The 16,164-nt window shown below is 41.8% G+C and overlaps 1 protein-coding gene across 11 annotated transcripts in view; it reads left to right on the forward strand.

The window, feature by feature from the left end:
- Nucleotides 1–16,164, forward strand: part of usp24 (ubiquitin specific peptidase 24) — a 101,542-nt gene that overhangs the window by 24,050 nt on the left and 61,328 nt on the right. For 7 of the 11 annotated variants that reach the window (XM_084067657.1, XM_084067661.1, XM_084067662.1 and 4 more), the window contains 11 exons: nt 963–1,077; nt 2,158–2,261; nt 2,594–2,701; nt 3,306–3,401; nt 4,033–4,194; nt 8,095–8,178; nt 9,504–9,614; nt 10,395–10,544; nt 11,638–11,769; nt 13,170–13,281; nt 15,418–15,494. In XM_084067657.1, the coding sequence (XP_083923783.1) occupies nt 963–1,077; nt 2,158–2,261; nt 2,594–2,701; nt 3,306–3,401; nt 4,033–4,194; nt 8,095–8,178; nt 9,504–9,614; nt 10,395–10,544; nt 11,638–11,769; nt 13,170–13,281; nt 15,418–15,494 (1,251 nt within the window). The remainder of the gene's footprint in view (nt 1–962; nt 1,078–2,157; nt 2,262–2,593; nt 2,702–3,305; nt 3,402–4,032; nt 4,195–8,094; nt 8,179–9,503; nt 9,615–10,394; nt 10,545–11,637; nt 11,770–13,169; nt 13,282–15,417; nt 15,495–16,164) is intronic. The other 4 variants (XM_084067667.1, XM_084067658.1, XM_084067659.1 and 1 more) reach the window with 2 other exon arrangements.

The raw sequence follows: 16,164 nt of genomic DNA on the forward strand, positions 1-16,164 counted from the left end.
TGAAGAGGTGAGTCTTAACCCATTAAGACCTGGAACGTATCTGTGTCACTTTAGATTTCTTTGGCTATTCAAAAATCACACCCAGTGTGAAGTGAGCGGTGATATTTATGAGTTATTAATTTCATCATGCGTCTCGCTAGCCAATCACAGTACGTCCTGCGAAGTGACGCGCTTACATTTTTTACGTTATTATTAATTTCATCATGCGTCTCGCTAGCCAATCACAGCACGTCTTGCAAAGTATGAAGACTATTAGCCCATGGGCGTGTTTTCCACAGCATGGCGTCACAGCGAAAGACAAATTTTCACGACGGAAAGAAAAACTTTCACCACGGATGGGTCCTAAACCCTCTTATAGGAGCGGTTGCACCGCTCAAAAATAGCAGATATACAAGCTCATAGCGCGGCTATGAGCTTGTAGATCTGCTATTTTTTTTAAATCTTTTGTTGATTTTTTTTTTAAAAACTGTTAGGATTTTGATTTTTTTTAAAGAATCACCTCAGGTCTTAATGGGTTAAGATTACGATGGAAAATTGGGAGCGAGTCTACAGTTCTAACTGCAATGTGGAGTTTGTTGATTAGCTGAGATACTGCCAGCTCCCGTTTCACCAGGAAATGCATCATGATTCATGATGCGGAGATGAAATACTCTCAAAATACCATTTAACTTCGTCTTTGACCACTGTCAACCTTGTGTCCCCTATTTTGGGGCATGTTATTATAGATAAGAGTTTCAATTTGTTATTATTTTTAAATGTTATAAAATAGCGAAAATAGCTGATCTACAAAGCTCATATCGCGTCGCACGACTTGCACCGTGATGCGTTTTTTTCTATTCGTTGTACGGTGAAGGTTAATGGAATTTTATGTGGGTTTATTAGATCTGTGGAGAGCAATAATTTATCACCTCCTCTGACTGTCTGTATTTGTGTGTGTGTGTGTGTGCGCGTGCGTGTGTCAGGTGACCAAGCTCATAGAGGAGAGCACAGTGTCTAAGACGGTGAAGAACGCCATTGACACAGACAAGCTTTTAGACTGGCTGGTGGAGAACTCAGTCCTGTCAATAGCACTGGAGGGTAAGTAGTCCTCGGGTCACCTCAGAACACCATCTCACTTCCCTCTCCTCTTCACCACTTACACCCCATACGTTGTTGAGCGGAGTCCAAAAACCTTTCCGTTTTCACCCTGCATGAAATGTGCTCACTGAAAATAGCTGATCGACAAGCTCACAACGCGGGACTGTCGATCGGCTATTTTCTGCGAACGTTTTCCCCCAGAATACGGATGCTGAGGTTTAACCCATTGAGACCTGAAGCCGATTCTACATGTCTCCTAAATCTCAACAGTATTCTGAAAAACATACGTTTCTATATCAGTGGTGCTCAATCTTTTTCATGTCAAGGACCCCCACAATTATATGTATTTGGCCGCGGACCCCCATGAAAATATGTTGTTCCAGGGACCCCCCAGAAGCAAAGATTTTAGTTAAAAATGTTCGCTTTAAAAATATATATATTCAAAGATTTGCACACATTTTCACGATTTTTCAAAAATAGCAGATCTACATAGCGCAGCACCGAGTGCCACGCTATGAGCTTGTATATCTGCTATTTTTGAATAGCCCAAAGTGTAAAATAAATAATGCTTTTTTAGCTCAAATCTAAAAATGACACAGTTCCAGGTCTTAATGGGTTAAGTGGTAAATATACAACGTCTGCAGGCTCCTCTTCACACCTGCTTCCTCTCACGTTCTTTCACTTCCTTGATTAGAGCCATTCGATGATCGTTTGACCTTTTTTTTTGACGATCTGCTGAACCTATTTTGGGCATGTCATTACGGGGCGAAATTTTCAAACGTTTTCAGCAATTTTCAAAGAATAGTCTATCTACAAGTTACAACGCGCCGTGACAAGTTGTGAGCTTGTAGTTGATCAGAATTGATTTCACGCTTTTTGATAAAATATCGGTCAAAACATTGGTAATCAGTGGGCTAGGATCCAAAATCAAAATCTGGCATCGGTTGAACTCTAATCCAGATTTCTACCTCTCATTACCCATTGGCTCCAACTTCTTATTCACCATCCCTTCATCTCCTGCTTACGTCATCATGAAACTAATGGAGAGAGAACCTCATTGTACTCTGTGGTGTTTTCTAGGTAACATTGACCAGGCCCAATACTGTGAGAGAATAAAGGGAATCATTGAGCTGCTGGGCAGTAAGCTGTCTCTGGACGAGCTCTCCAAGATCTGGAAAATACAGGTAAACATAGTTCACCGTGCCTCACTGTAGCAGTACGACGTTCACATTTAGATGTGTGAGCGGGAATGTCTGCGTACATTAGTGCATGGGTTCCCAAACTTTTCCACTGCATTAGTGCATGGGTTCCCAAACTTTTCCACTGCATTAGTGCATGGGTTCCCAAACTTTTCCACTGCATTAGTGCATGCGTGTTACCATTTATGTCTGCCCTCCACACATGCAAACTCATTTGTGGGGTAGAGAAGTGTTGACCTGTTTTATTGATTTGTGTATGTATGTATGTGTGTGTGTGTGTGTGTGTGTGTATGTATGTGCGTGCGTGCACCTCTCAGGCAGGCCAGTCGTCAACGGTGATAGAGAACATCCACACGATCATCGCGGCAGCTGCTGTGAAGTTCAACTTTGATCAGCTCAGCCATCTCTTTGTGCTCATTCAGAAGGTCAGCACTACTGCCTGCTTGTCTGCATTGGAACGAGCTGTGGAGAAATACATATTGACATTGTATTTGTGTTTTGGGGCTGCGTCTACTGATTATTATTATTATTTATGTAATTATTTCTATTTAAATAATATTTGTGATTAATTTGACCCTTTTTAATAGACGGTAAAATATGCTATGAAAGTACAAGACATTGGTTAATGCTCCCCAGCCCACTATCTGAAACCAAGCATCTTGATATTTTCAATAAGAGTCACATGTTTATTCCAGTCAAAGAGATCCATTTTAATTATGACCGAACAAAGACAAGCCTTCACGCTTTATAAAAAAACACACACATTAGAATCATTTTACACTATTTCATTTTATTTATTTCAATTATGATTTACATGATCACATTCATTTATTTTTATTTTTTAACTTTTTTTTTACATATTCCATAATTGAAAAGGAGCAGGAAGAAGATACATTTTACTATGATCATTTTATGATCCCTAAACCCATTTAAAATGTTCCGTTTTGTTCCGTTCTTTGTTCTTTTGATGAGGGAAGGTCGATTAATGTCAATCCATTATTCAAATGTTTCTTTTGGTATGTTTTCCAGAGTTGGGAGGTGGAGAGTGACCGTGTGAGGCAGAAGCTACTCAGCCTGATTGGAAGAATTGGCAGAGAGGCTCGTTCGGAAGCTACGACAGGAAAGGTCTGTCTCTGTCTGTCTGTCTGTCTGTCTGTCTGTCTGTCTGTCTGTCTGTCTGTCTGTCTCACTCACTCTGTTTGTCTGTCAATTTACAATTGACAGTTAGAAGATCCTCCTATCCAGAACAACTTACATCATACAACTTTCTCGTCTCTCAGGGTAAATGTAGAATCTGTGGTTTGCAAGTAGGGGTGTCAGAAAAAATCGATACGAATCGCGATTCTACTATTGGACGATTCAGAATCGATTCTCAATTTTTCTCAATTTTTTTGGGGGGGGGATCTTGGATTTACCTTTGTGTGTTTTAGTTGATAAAAACCGTTACAATTATAAAAGCTACGTAAATGTACTCTGCTCTCATGCCAGCAGACTGGAGTAGATCCTGAGATCCTATGTTTTGAATCGAGAATCGTTTTGAATCGGAAAAAAAACGTTTTGAATCGGGGGGGGGGGGGGGGGGGGGAAACGTTTTTGAATCGAGAATTGGTTGTTTTAAAAAAATCTGTAAAAAAATCGGAATCGTGACCCCAAGAATCGGAATCGAATCGTGAGATAGCAGAAGATTCACAGCCTTATTTTCAAGCATTAGTTATGTAACCATAACTGTGTGTGTGTGTGTGTGCACGACGTGTAGGTGCTGGAGGTGCTTTGGGAGCTGGCTCACCTCCCCACGCTGCCAACCAGTCTGGTCCAGCAGGCGCTGGAGGAGCACCTGGGCATCTTGAGCGACGCCTATGCCGTCAAAGAGACCGTCAAGCGCGGCTACATCATCAAGTGTATCGAAGACATCAAGAAGGTGAGACAGGCCCGGGGGGCGCCGCTGGCCAAGAGGTTATAAGCTGTGTACCGAAATATAGGCTTTAATGACTGACGGTGTGTCATGGTGGGTTCGATTCCCAAAACCCAGCGGTGGATTTGCTGCGTGTCACTCCCCGACTCTCTCTCTCTCTCTCCTGTTTCCTGTTCATCTCTACTGTCTTATCAAAACGTCTCTGTCAGGTGGAAACCTCATATGTCCAAAACTGTTACTTTTCAGGATTCAAATTCAAAATAATAGGCTCTATTCACAGCAGCCATATTATGAAGACATTCACAGGTGTTACCAATGATACTAATGAAGGCTCTGTTCCATTCTGGTCAAACAGAGTCAGGGTGCTGATATTGTGCATGTTTTGACCCACTGGAAACACTCTGTTACACCAGTGGGTCTACAGTTGGGGTCCAGGGACCCTCATGGGTTTCCAAATGCCCCCTTACAGGTGTGTAACTCTGAGAGTGTACAAATGGAACCAAATGGACCCGTAAGGGTCCATTTGGTTCCATTTGTACACTCTCAGAGTTATGGGGGTCGTGGAAACCTCTGTGCTACACTAAATGGAACAGAGCCTTCATTAGTATCATTGGTAACACCTGTGAAGGAAGTGATGATATGGCTGCTGTGAATAGAGCCTATCAAAAGTAGCAGATCTGCAAGCTTGAAACACGGCGCGATTATTTTGTGTGACGCTGTAGTAGGATTAAGTAGGGCGTTAATTTATGAAAAAACACTAAAAGTTAGAATATGGAGATAGGAGGTTTCTGCCCGACAGGGACGAAAAATAAAGGAGAAAGACAGTATGCCAACCAAACCCCTCCAACCCTTCCAGCGTCTCCCTGTAGCCTCTGTACCAGAAGTGTTAACAGCACAGCGGTTCCAAGCGTTTTCTGGGTCAGGGCCCACTTTAAAATCTCGAAAGTGTTCGCGGCCCCTCCATCTGAATTTTGGGCCACGGTTTTATATATCCTAGGATGAACGGTACAGTAGAAAATGTTCATAACTCCATCCCGGGGTCCGCCACATTCATTGTCTCGAATGCGCCACACCGGAAGCCTCGCTAGACGAGATTTCAATCTCGAGATTTCAAATCTCGTCTAGCGAGATTTCCGGTGGGGTCCCATTCAAGACAATCACATTGCATAGTGTTCTGTCACTATGAACGTCAGATCTTACCAACAATATGTGATCTAGCGCAAGGCCTATTGGCGTGCGTTTTTAGCTGTTTGTTTAATCTTTTTCTACTGTGCCATTCATCCTAGGATATCATAACATCGTAGAAAAGGTAAGAAAACCGTGGTCCAAAAATGTCCCTTTAACACAGCATCCGAGAGTTAAGTGGTCAGATGGGTGGGCTGCATGCATTTTCAGAGAATGGTTATTTTAATAATGAATCGATCGATTGTGTTTTGGCTTGGATCAATGGAACTAACTTAGTATATTTTAAGTTACTATTTATCGGCATCACAGTACAAACTCATGTTTGAAGGTTTTGAAGATAAAATTACTTCTTTTTTTTTTTACATTATTTGTTTTTGTATGTTTTATTATCATTAACATCGTAGTGTTTTGCAACTTTGGGGGCCCACTTGCAATATCCTCACGGCTCACCAGTGGGGCCCCGTCCCGCAGGTTGGGAATCGCTGTTACAGCACACAGACTCATGTCTGACAGTTTTTGATCCAAAATTAGAGTGTCCTTGTTAGCGCTGCATAGGCGCTTCTGTTCTGACTCTGGCGTCCGTGGAAGTCTTCGTCACACTCACAGCGAACTGTCTCACTGTCAACTTTATTATTCATGTCAACGCTGTTATAGGACCAGCAAGAAAAAGGTCAATAGGTGCGTCTCGTCCTCCTCTCCTCTCCTCTCCTCTCCTCTCCTCTCCTGCTTCCTCCCGAGCGTGCGAGAGAGAGAGAGAGCGAGTGACTCTGCAGAAGACAAGGTCACCTCTGCTCTCCCGTTTTATTGGTCACTCCTTTCTTTCTCTCGTTTCCTTCTGCTCTGCGACCTCGCTGCTCCGTTTTCAGTGTTTGTTGAGCCAGGATGTTGAATATTACACTCCTGTTCAAGCACATACCACCCTTTAGTCTCTCTCTCTCCCTCCCTTTTGCTCTCATTCTTGTTCTCTCGCTCTCACCCATCGTTCTCTCTCTTTCGCTTGCTTGTTCGTGTCCTTAAGTGTTCCTGTCTATCTGTCCTCTGTCCCTCGCTCTCTCTCTCTCTTTCTATCTCTCTCTCTCTTTCTCTCTCTTTCACACACAAATACAGAAGCACACATTCTCATCATTGACAAATACTGGGTGTGCACTGTGCACACAAACAACGTAGTGTACTACACTCGAGGTGTGAGTGTGAATCTTCACTGGCCTCCCAAGTTCACAACTTGATGTGATTTACTGTTCTCCAGTTAATGCTTTGACTCTAAAATGCATTCCGATGAATAATCATTTTCTATGTTACTGCACATGGGTACGTTTTTTTATCAGTTGATACAAGCAGCACATATTATGAATTATTTAGAAAGTGCTTTATCGTCCATATAATCACTCCCCTTCAAAGACGCTCAGTCCTCAAAAACAAAACATAAATCCTTCTGCAGTGCATTAAAACCGTGTGCTGCCTGTAATATACAAACATAAGTCTTTCACATAACAGCTGTAAGACAGGATACTTAACGAGCATGAGTAGAAACTGAGTACACGGTAAAAAACGTAGTGTTAATTTAACTCCAGAGTAAATCGGTGTAACCGAATGGACCCGTTGAACCTTGTCGCGCAACTGTGTCGCTCACCAAAAATAGCACACCTATAAGCTCACAGTGTTTAGCGAGGCGGTGTGAACTTCTACGTCTGTTGAGTGCTTGTAGATCTGCTGTTTGCAATGGTGAGCATGTAGATCACAAGATCGGCGTTGCACATTAAATTAACAGAGGATTTGACTGTGCAGTAAAGCTGAGAAATGTGCCCAGATGTACATGTGAAAAAAACTGGGGATTCCCCCTAGGCTAGCGTGTAGCATGTTTTGCACACATTTCAGTGCGACTGGTCCCGGAGGTAATTGCAAAATCAACAGTAAAAGTTAGTGGTCTATAATCGATTTTTATGTTTTCATTTCATTTTATTTCAACACACTGAGGGCTAAAGGCCCCTGCATGCTACCAAATGAGGTGGTCACCCTATCACCGTTTGTGACCACCGAGACGGTGGCTTGGATACTAGGCGCTCATAGTCCGGTGATTTCGGTTAGTAAAAATAGGGAGATGTGTCGAGGTGAGCGGTGAGTCGCTTATCACAGCGGCTCAGTGACGCCATGTTGTAGTTTTGTAGAGGGTGATCACCGAAAATGGTAGCATGCACCCCCCTTAAGACCCTCTTTTACAGTGGTGCCGAGATTACAAGTTTGGAGAATCCACAAACAATATAAAATAAATAAAAGTTTCAATTAAAATCGACCCACCAGAGTTGAAGCTGTATGGCCGACTGAAAATGACCTAGTCCTAGAGGAACAAGAAACCCTGTAAGTTATTCCAAGTCTGCGGAGCACAAAACTTAAAAGCAGTATTTCCAATCTCAGTGGAGACACGTGGAATACCAAGCATCAAACAGTCCTGAGACTGTGCGTGTGTGATTAGGCACTAGTTTTCCACTGCGAAAGATAATTAGCGTAAGGGGGTAATAGCGTAGCGTAAGGGTCTGTAATAATTGGCATCGTAGCTGTCGCCACAATGTTGTAAATCTGAGGAATGAGTGATATTTATGTAATGTCACTGCATCAGTGCAGAATGGTCCACGTCCGCATCATGATGCATCTTTTAATGGTTACATTTCTACACCTCTATTACTACACGCCTCTTCCTCCCTCAAATGAAGTTTATGTTTCTAGACTCAGCCTCAGGAGGACAGCGACACTCAGAGTTCATTTCTCACTGGCACTTGGGGCAAGAAGAAAGCCAACACATTGGCCAAAGTAAGAAAAGCCCCCCCCCCCCCCCCCCTCTGAAACACATCACTGACCAATCAGCATTCATTCTCTCTCTGCTTCACGTCAACCAACCAATCCTGGATGAGAGCTTGATGATCACAAAGGGGTTTTCAATGGTCACTGGGTGATTATATCACAGTTGATTTTTTTAGTTTAATTTTTTCTCCCAAGAGAAGCTTGTGGTTAATCTTCTGCTTTCTTGACTTAGAGGCTTTGGGCGTGTGCTAATGATTACACAGAGGATCTGTTAATCTTTGTTCTTTTGATGAGGGAAGGTCGATTCAATTGTGGAATGATTGAGGTGCTGGATGATGAGAGTGTGCATAAGTTTACAGAGACGGAGATACAAACGTGATGGGTGTCATGGAGGTCTGGAGTTTGGCAAATAGAGTTAACATTTTGAATTTAAAAACCCAAGGGCGGGAAGAGATTAAATGTAGAAAATGGTGTGAAACGAGTGTATTATGACAACACTAAGACTTGTTTGTCAAACTCCACTCCAGCCATGGCTACTGGTTTTTACGATAATGCACTGGACAAATTGTGGGTCTGAGATAGTCGAGCAAAAAAATATGAATGAATGAATAACTGTATCAATTAGAGCCTGACTAATTGATATGGTAAGCTTTTTTGATGACACTGGTATCGGCAAATATTCAGCCGATGTGTCACGATTTTGAACCACTTTCATCTGGCCGTCCTTATTTTCATTACATGAAAAAACAAAAAATGTGCAGATCTACAAGTTTGTGACACTACACATAGATCTGCTGTTTTAGAACATTTCATAGAGATATGACTTACGACTGGTTAAATATATATATAGATATTTAAATGTTATGGTTTAGGACTCAAAATTGAGATTGGCATCGGACTCCAACAATCTGACTAATAAGTGATATTAGACTATATCTGTCTGATATCTATGTCGGTACACCTGACATAAACTGTCTCAGACCCCAGTGTGTCCTGGTGTGTTTGTGTGTGTGTGGTGGACGGGATGCATTCTGTGGACCTCAACATCGTTGCTCTCGGGTGGAAACCTTGTATAGTCCAAAACTGTTCCTTTTTTATTATGTATTTAAAAATAGTGAAAATAGACGATCTACAAGGTCACAACGCGAAGCGTTGTGACCTTGTAGATCTGCTATTTTCACTACTGTTGTGCCGACACTCTTGTATGATGAAGTAGACAGATATACAAGGTTTCTGCCCGACTGCGATGATATATGTGCATATAATAAGTTTGTGTGTGTGTGTGTGTATGTGTGTGTGTGTGTGTGTGTGTGTGTGTGTGTGTGTGTGTGCAGGCCTCTGCTCAGCAGAGCAGCCCTCAGGCCGTCTGGGTGGTGCCTGCTCTACGTCAGCTGCATGAGATCACACGCTCCTTCATCAAGCAGACCTACCAGAAACAGGACAAGGTGACACACACACACACACACACACACACACACACACACACACACACACACACACACACACGCATCCCAGCATATGGCACAGTCAGCCTGCTGTTGCCGTGGTAACCTTTCCTCTAACTGATGGGTACTGATAATAATACGACTTCATGTCACAATGATTCTGCCCAAAATAATTAAGATCGACGATATTATCGTGATAATGAAAATATGCTTAACTCTTAAAATGCCAGGGTTTTTCAATTATAGTTTGCCACCTCTGCCAGCATGTTTCCAGGTAAAACATAGGTAACATGTTATTTTTTAACATTAAAGTGAATTGAGCAGCAACTTTTTGGAAAATGTTATCTCCTGGTGCTTTGTGAAGAACAGAAAAACGAATAAATAAATAAAGGAAGAATAATTTTAGAACATTTTTTATTTTGTTTTTGATAAAAAAATAAATAAAAAAAAAACGTTTATAAACATTTTTGGCGGACAATAGCTTAATTCTCAAAAACGTTTATAAATGTTTTTGGCTGTATAAGAGTTAAATACCTTTTTCTTTTGTTTAACCACTTGCACCCCAACGTACATATTCTGGGGGCAAACATTAGCCAAAAATAGATCTGATATTTCCAAGTACAGAGCCATCTCGTGTCTGACGGGACAACTTCACCATAAATACAAATCTGTGCAATATGACTTAATTGTGAGTGTTTTCCTTTTTTTTCATCACGTTAATAACGATCACCGTCCCCATCCCTATACTTTCCCCCTCTCTCTCTCTCTCCCCCTCATCAGAGCATCATCCAGGACCTGAAGAAGAACTTTGAGATCGTCAAGCTGATCACTGGGTCTCTGGTGTGCTGCCATCGACTGGCTGTGACCGCTGCAGGGAACAACAGCCTCTCTGGCTCTACCCTGGTGGACGGCAGATATAACTACCAGGAGGTCTGCATCCGTTTTGTTCTTTGTCTGTCTTTTTGTTCCACGTCTTCCAAACCACTTGAACCCCAGCGTCCATAGTTTATTCCGGGGGGAACATCAGCCAAAAAATAGCCGATCTACAAGCTCACAATGCGTCGCGTTGCGACGCATTGTGAGCTTGTAGATCTGCTATTTTTGTGGAAGAGATTTTGGTGTAGGCGGAAAAGGTGGTCAAAGTACAGTTGTAGCTCTAGTCCAGTTCTCTACACACGACAGGAGTTTAAGACTGGTTAAGGGCCATTCACACCAAGCACGATAGCGATGACGATAACTATAAATATGCTGTTTTAAAAATGGTTCTAAATCAAACGGATGGCAGCGTCTCTCTCTCCGTGCACAAACGAGTGAAAACGACCCGCGGCTTCTGATTGGTCTTTAGGGGGAGGCGGGACCAGTGTAAAACTCGAGTCACTTCCTGACTTGCCTACGTAATTGAAATAGGAGTCAAATCGTAGGCTGGCCAGACTGATAAGCGAAGTGAGAGAAAAAAAATCACCCGAACGTAGTGAATCATGCTGGATCCCAGGCTATATCAGACTGGGGATTGAAGTTGAGAATCACTGCCATAGACATAGAAACATCCTTGGGTGGGGTTCCAGGGGGTCCCCAGCAAAAGTAGTTTAACATAGCATCACAATCATTTTAACCACTCTATCCATTCATATGTTGGATATTCAAAAATGGCAGATCTACAAACTCACAGTGCGTCACTTCGTGCAGCGCTGCGCGCTTGTACATCTGCTATTTTTAACCCATTAATACCTGGAACGCATCTGTGTCACTTTAAATTTCTTTGGCTATTCAAAAATGGCAGATATACAAGCTCATAGCGCGGCACAAATCTTCTCCTCTTGGGCTCCCTGGCACAAACTCTTTTCAGATGGGGGTCCGCGGACAAATATATATTCATTTGGGGGTCCTTGACATTGAACCACTGGTCTAACGCATATCAGACTGTGGGGGGCGGGGGTCCTTGAAGTGGAGAATCGCTGCCGCTAAAGTGTGTGTGTGTGTGTGTGTGTGTGTGTGTGTGTTTGTCTCCCACTGTGCGTTGCAGTATCTGGACAGCCACCTGCGGTTCTTGGCCTTCTTCCTGCAGGAGGCCAGCCTCTACCTGGTCTGGAACAGAGCCAAGGAGCTGTGGGAGTGCCTGGTGTCTGGACCTGATGTCTGTGAACTAGACAGAGAGGTGGGGAATATATATCGCTGTTATATTGATGTACAGTGAATTGATATGAGGCTAGATGTCGTCTGGGATTTAGGAAATTGCAATACCGTGATATCTGTCTTTCTTCTTTCTTTATTTAATTATTGAGGGAAGCCCATTGAGAGCAAGCTCTCTTTTTCAAGGACGCCCTGATAACGGCATATAAAATACATACATAATGAGAAACGATAACAAACATTTGAATCACATTACAATGGAACAGATGCAAATAAACATAGTGTTACATGAAACAGGTGCAGTCACTATGTACTGTAGTGTGTCCTCAAGAAGCACCCTGAATGTCTCTATTGAGACAACTCGCACCAGTTTCAGAGAGTCCTGAAGTTTGTTCCATTAGTGTGGAGCATAATGCATGAAAGCAGTCTTTCCTTGTTCACTGCTCTTACGTGGACTGGTATATCTAATAAAGTGTGTTTGTGAACCTGTTGAATGTCCAGTAACCTTTGGTTCCAAAAGCGAGGATAGGTATAAAGGAAGTTTACCTACGTTTATATAAGTGTTTTAATCACATAAGCCTTATTTTATACTAAATATATATACAAAAAATTGTCCAAAATAGCTTAGTTGTCACCTTGTAAACCATCAGTTTTCACTATTTCTTAAAAAATGTAATATAGTATATTATTGTCACTATATGATATTACCGCCACAATATCAATATCAGCTTATTTGGTAAAAACATTTATAATGTGATATTTGCCCAGTGGTGGAAAAGGTACTCAAATGTTTTACTTAAGTAAAAGTATCAATACTGCGATGTAGAAGTACTCCGTTACAAGTAAAAGTCTGGATTTCAAAATTTACTTGAGTAAAAGTACAAAAGTATTGGTATCAAAATGTACTCAAAGTACCAAAAGTAAAAGTACTATAATGCTTGAAAATAGCAGATTTACAAGCTCACAACGCGTCGCGATGCGACGCGTTGTGAGCTTGTAGATCTGCTATTTTCAAATAGCCTAGGTGTAAAATAGGCATAAAGTGTTTAATGTATGTTATATAATGTAATAATTTTCTGCAAAGTAACTAGTAACTAAAGTTTTCAAATAATTGCAGTGGAGTAAAAGTACAATATTTGCCTCTGAGATGTAGTGGAGTAGAAGTAAAAGTATTGGAAATTGGAAATACTCAAGTAAAGTGCAAGTACCTCTAAATTGTACATAGGTACAATACTTAAGTAAATGTACTTAGTTACTTTCCACCACTGTATTTGCCCATATTATCCTATCAAACCTTTAGAAAAATAAAATGTTTTCAAAGCTATTTTGACGAAGGTTCTATGTCCTCCCGTTGGGGGTTCCTCACTGGCAGGGTGAGTCAGTAGGATACAACACAGACATGTGGTTCTTTCTGGTTGTGTGCAGATGTGTTTCGAGTGGTTCACTAAAGGACAGCACGACCTGGAGAGTGACGTCCAGCAGCAGCTCTTCAAGGAGAAGATCCTCAAGCTGGAGCCTTATGAGATCACCATGAACGGTGAGGAGAACATCCACTAGAGATGCAGTTCTGACCGCAGACCCCCATCTGAAAAGGTTTTGTGCCAGGGACCCCCCAGAAGAGTGGATTTGTGAAGAAAAAAATGAGCTCTCAAGGGCCCCTGGGGGTCCCCGGACCCCACTTTAACCCGTTAAGACCTGAGGACGCTTCTAAACATTTTCTAAATCCTAACAGTTTTTCGGAAAAAAATATAAAGAAATAATTTTCACGATTTTTCAAAAATAGCAGATATACAAGCTCATATCGCGGCACTCGGTGCCGCGATATGGGCTTGTATATCTGCTATTTTTGAATAGCCAAAGACATCTAAAATGACACCGATGAGTTCAGGTCTTAACCGCTGCACTAGAGCTGTGTTTCTCAACTGGTGTGTCAAGGACCCACTGAAATTTTGTCACAGGGTCATTTTGCATAACGTTGCCGTCGGGTAGAAACCTTATATCCAGGGGTGCACATAACTGGTGCGCAGGTGCGCATGCGCACCCAAAATAAAAAATGCGCACCACATCAGGCGACGCGAGGCGCTTTTGCGCACCAACTCAACTCAACTCACTCAACCCAACAGCTGGGACAGGAATTTCCAAGCTTTTATTTTTTAGCAAAACTAAAAAATAAAAGCCTGGAGATCGAGGCTAGGAATTTACTTCCTGAAGCCACACTCACACAATCACTCTAAAGCACCCGTCGGCCCCATGTACAGCCATTAGGTGGAGGGGTAGAGATATGACTCGCGTCGCCTTGCATCGCCTCGCATTGCCTGGCTGCAGCAGCGGCTGTTAGAGGCACTCGTCACCGATGATGAACGCACCGTAATGGTGCAAAATATGCCGTGAACGTCCCAATCTGGCGGATAAAATCAGCGCAGCAGCACAGGGCACCAACCTTGGGGGCTTTATGTAACAGCATGAGAAAAAAAAAACGGCGAAAATCGGCGGAATTTAGAAGCAGAGCGTCCTTTTTTTCTCGCCCCCCCCCCCCCCCCCGTTGACAAAACTGTCCGGCGGGCACCGTGCTGAACCCCCCCCCCCCCCGTTGACAAAACTTTCCGGGCTGAACCCCCCCCCCCGTTGACAAAACGGGACGGGCGCCATGCGCACCAAGTCACATGTCCAGGTGCTCTTCTGCGTACCAGACCTAAAAAGTTATGTGCACCCCTGCTTATATCTCCATATTTAAATATCTACAAGCTCAGAACGTGTGGCGTCGCGACGTGTTGTGAGCTTGTAGATCGGCTATTTAAATGTTTTTTTTTTAAGGTCATGAAAAAATAACCTTTTTGGACATACAAGGTTTCCACCCGGGGAAGGGCAGGAACCATAAACCACTTGAAACACTGCGGTTCAGACCTTACTTCTTTAACACAGTCCTTCACAATTCTCGTCCTAGCGAGCCACAGTACTGCTTGTATTCAATTCATTTCATTCATTACATCAATAAAGTGCTAATTCAGACCTAAGACGCTGCGCAAATGCAATTAATTAAAAATAAACTATCAGTAAGTCAAGGGCAATCCTCTTCAGTGAGCGAATTAAGCTGGCAGCGTACTCCAAATGAAGTCGCATTTCTTTTTCAGTTTCGGCGGGGGGGTTTGCCAAAACGAACAAGGTTCTCTGAGGACAAAAAGTGTTTTATTATACTCGCTGCGAGTTGTGAACGTTAGACCTGCCCACCGTGTGCAGTGTATTTAACAGTGATTTTTTTTACCACATATCTCCGCGGTTTTCATGAACCTCCAATGTGACAGAATTTGTCTTGGCCAAATTTCCGCCAACAGACACAGAGTGCTATCTCTCGACATTAAGGAATACATCATCCAAAAAATTACTTTGATTTCTATCGTTTCCTTACCCTGTGATGTCTTATCAAGGATATCAAAAATCGGTTTATAAACTCCAAAACACCGCTCAAAGTGTGTCCCAAATGCCTTCTATCCAGTTGTATAACGCTCCCGTAAAAAGATTAAATCACATCTTCGTTAACACCGTGATGAAGTCATTTTGTTCTCGTTGACCTGCCGAAGACAGAAGTTCAACTTTGTTCGGAGCATGCTGCAAGATTTAGCCTCCTTGTGATTTAGTTTCATTATTGTGGGTTGTTTTTCTGTATTTCTCTCAGGGTTCAATCTGTTCAAGACCTTCTTTGAGAATGTCAACCTGTGTGACCATCGGCTGAAACGACAAGGAACTCAGTTGGTCAGTTTTTGTTTTTTATATATAAACTGTTTTCATAATAATTTATTCAATAAAGTATTTTACTTAAAGGTAGCGTTTATAATGCATTATAAATTATAATACATTGTTATAAATGTTCATAATAACGCATAACAAGGTTTATTATTATTATAAGTGCTGGTCAGAATGCATTATATGCATTATAATAACAAAGACACTATAGCTGACTAAGGTATGGTAGTTATAATGTGTGAGGGGGGCTGTTTTTTCAATTTTGATTTTCATTTATTTTATTACATTTTTGATTTGTATTTAATTTTCAGAGGAAAAAATAAATAAATATATGTGTGTATATATATATATATATATATATATATATATATATATATATATATATATATATAATAAAATAAATAATTGAAAATACACAGACCCCCTCACACTTTACGGATGTGTGTTATAAAATGGAGTTTAAAGGGTGTATGTCTGATCAAATTAGTATCAAATATCTAAATACTGAATCAAGCAACTTAAAAGCTGTCTGGGGCGTTCTCAAAAGCCTGAGTAGACGTTAAAAGACCCCACACATGTTTGAAAGTGGAATATCCCTTCAAGTAAAGTGTTACCATAATACCATACTTCAGTGCTGAAACACACAGAGTGCATCAGATGTAAACAAAACGTGCGCTGT

Source organism: Gymnoscopelus microlampas (genome assembly GCF_963454915.1).
Source record: "Gymnoscopelus microlampas genome assembly, chromosome: 9".
Classification (NCBI taxonomy): Eukaryota; Metazoa; Chordata; class Actinopteri; order Myctophiformes; family Myctophidae; genus Gymnoscopelus; species Gymnoscopelus microlampas.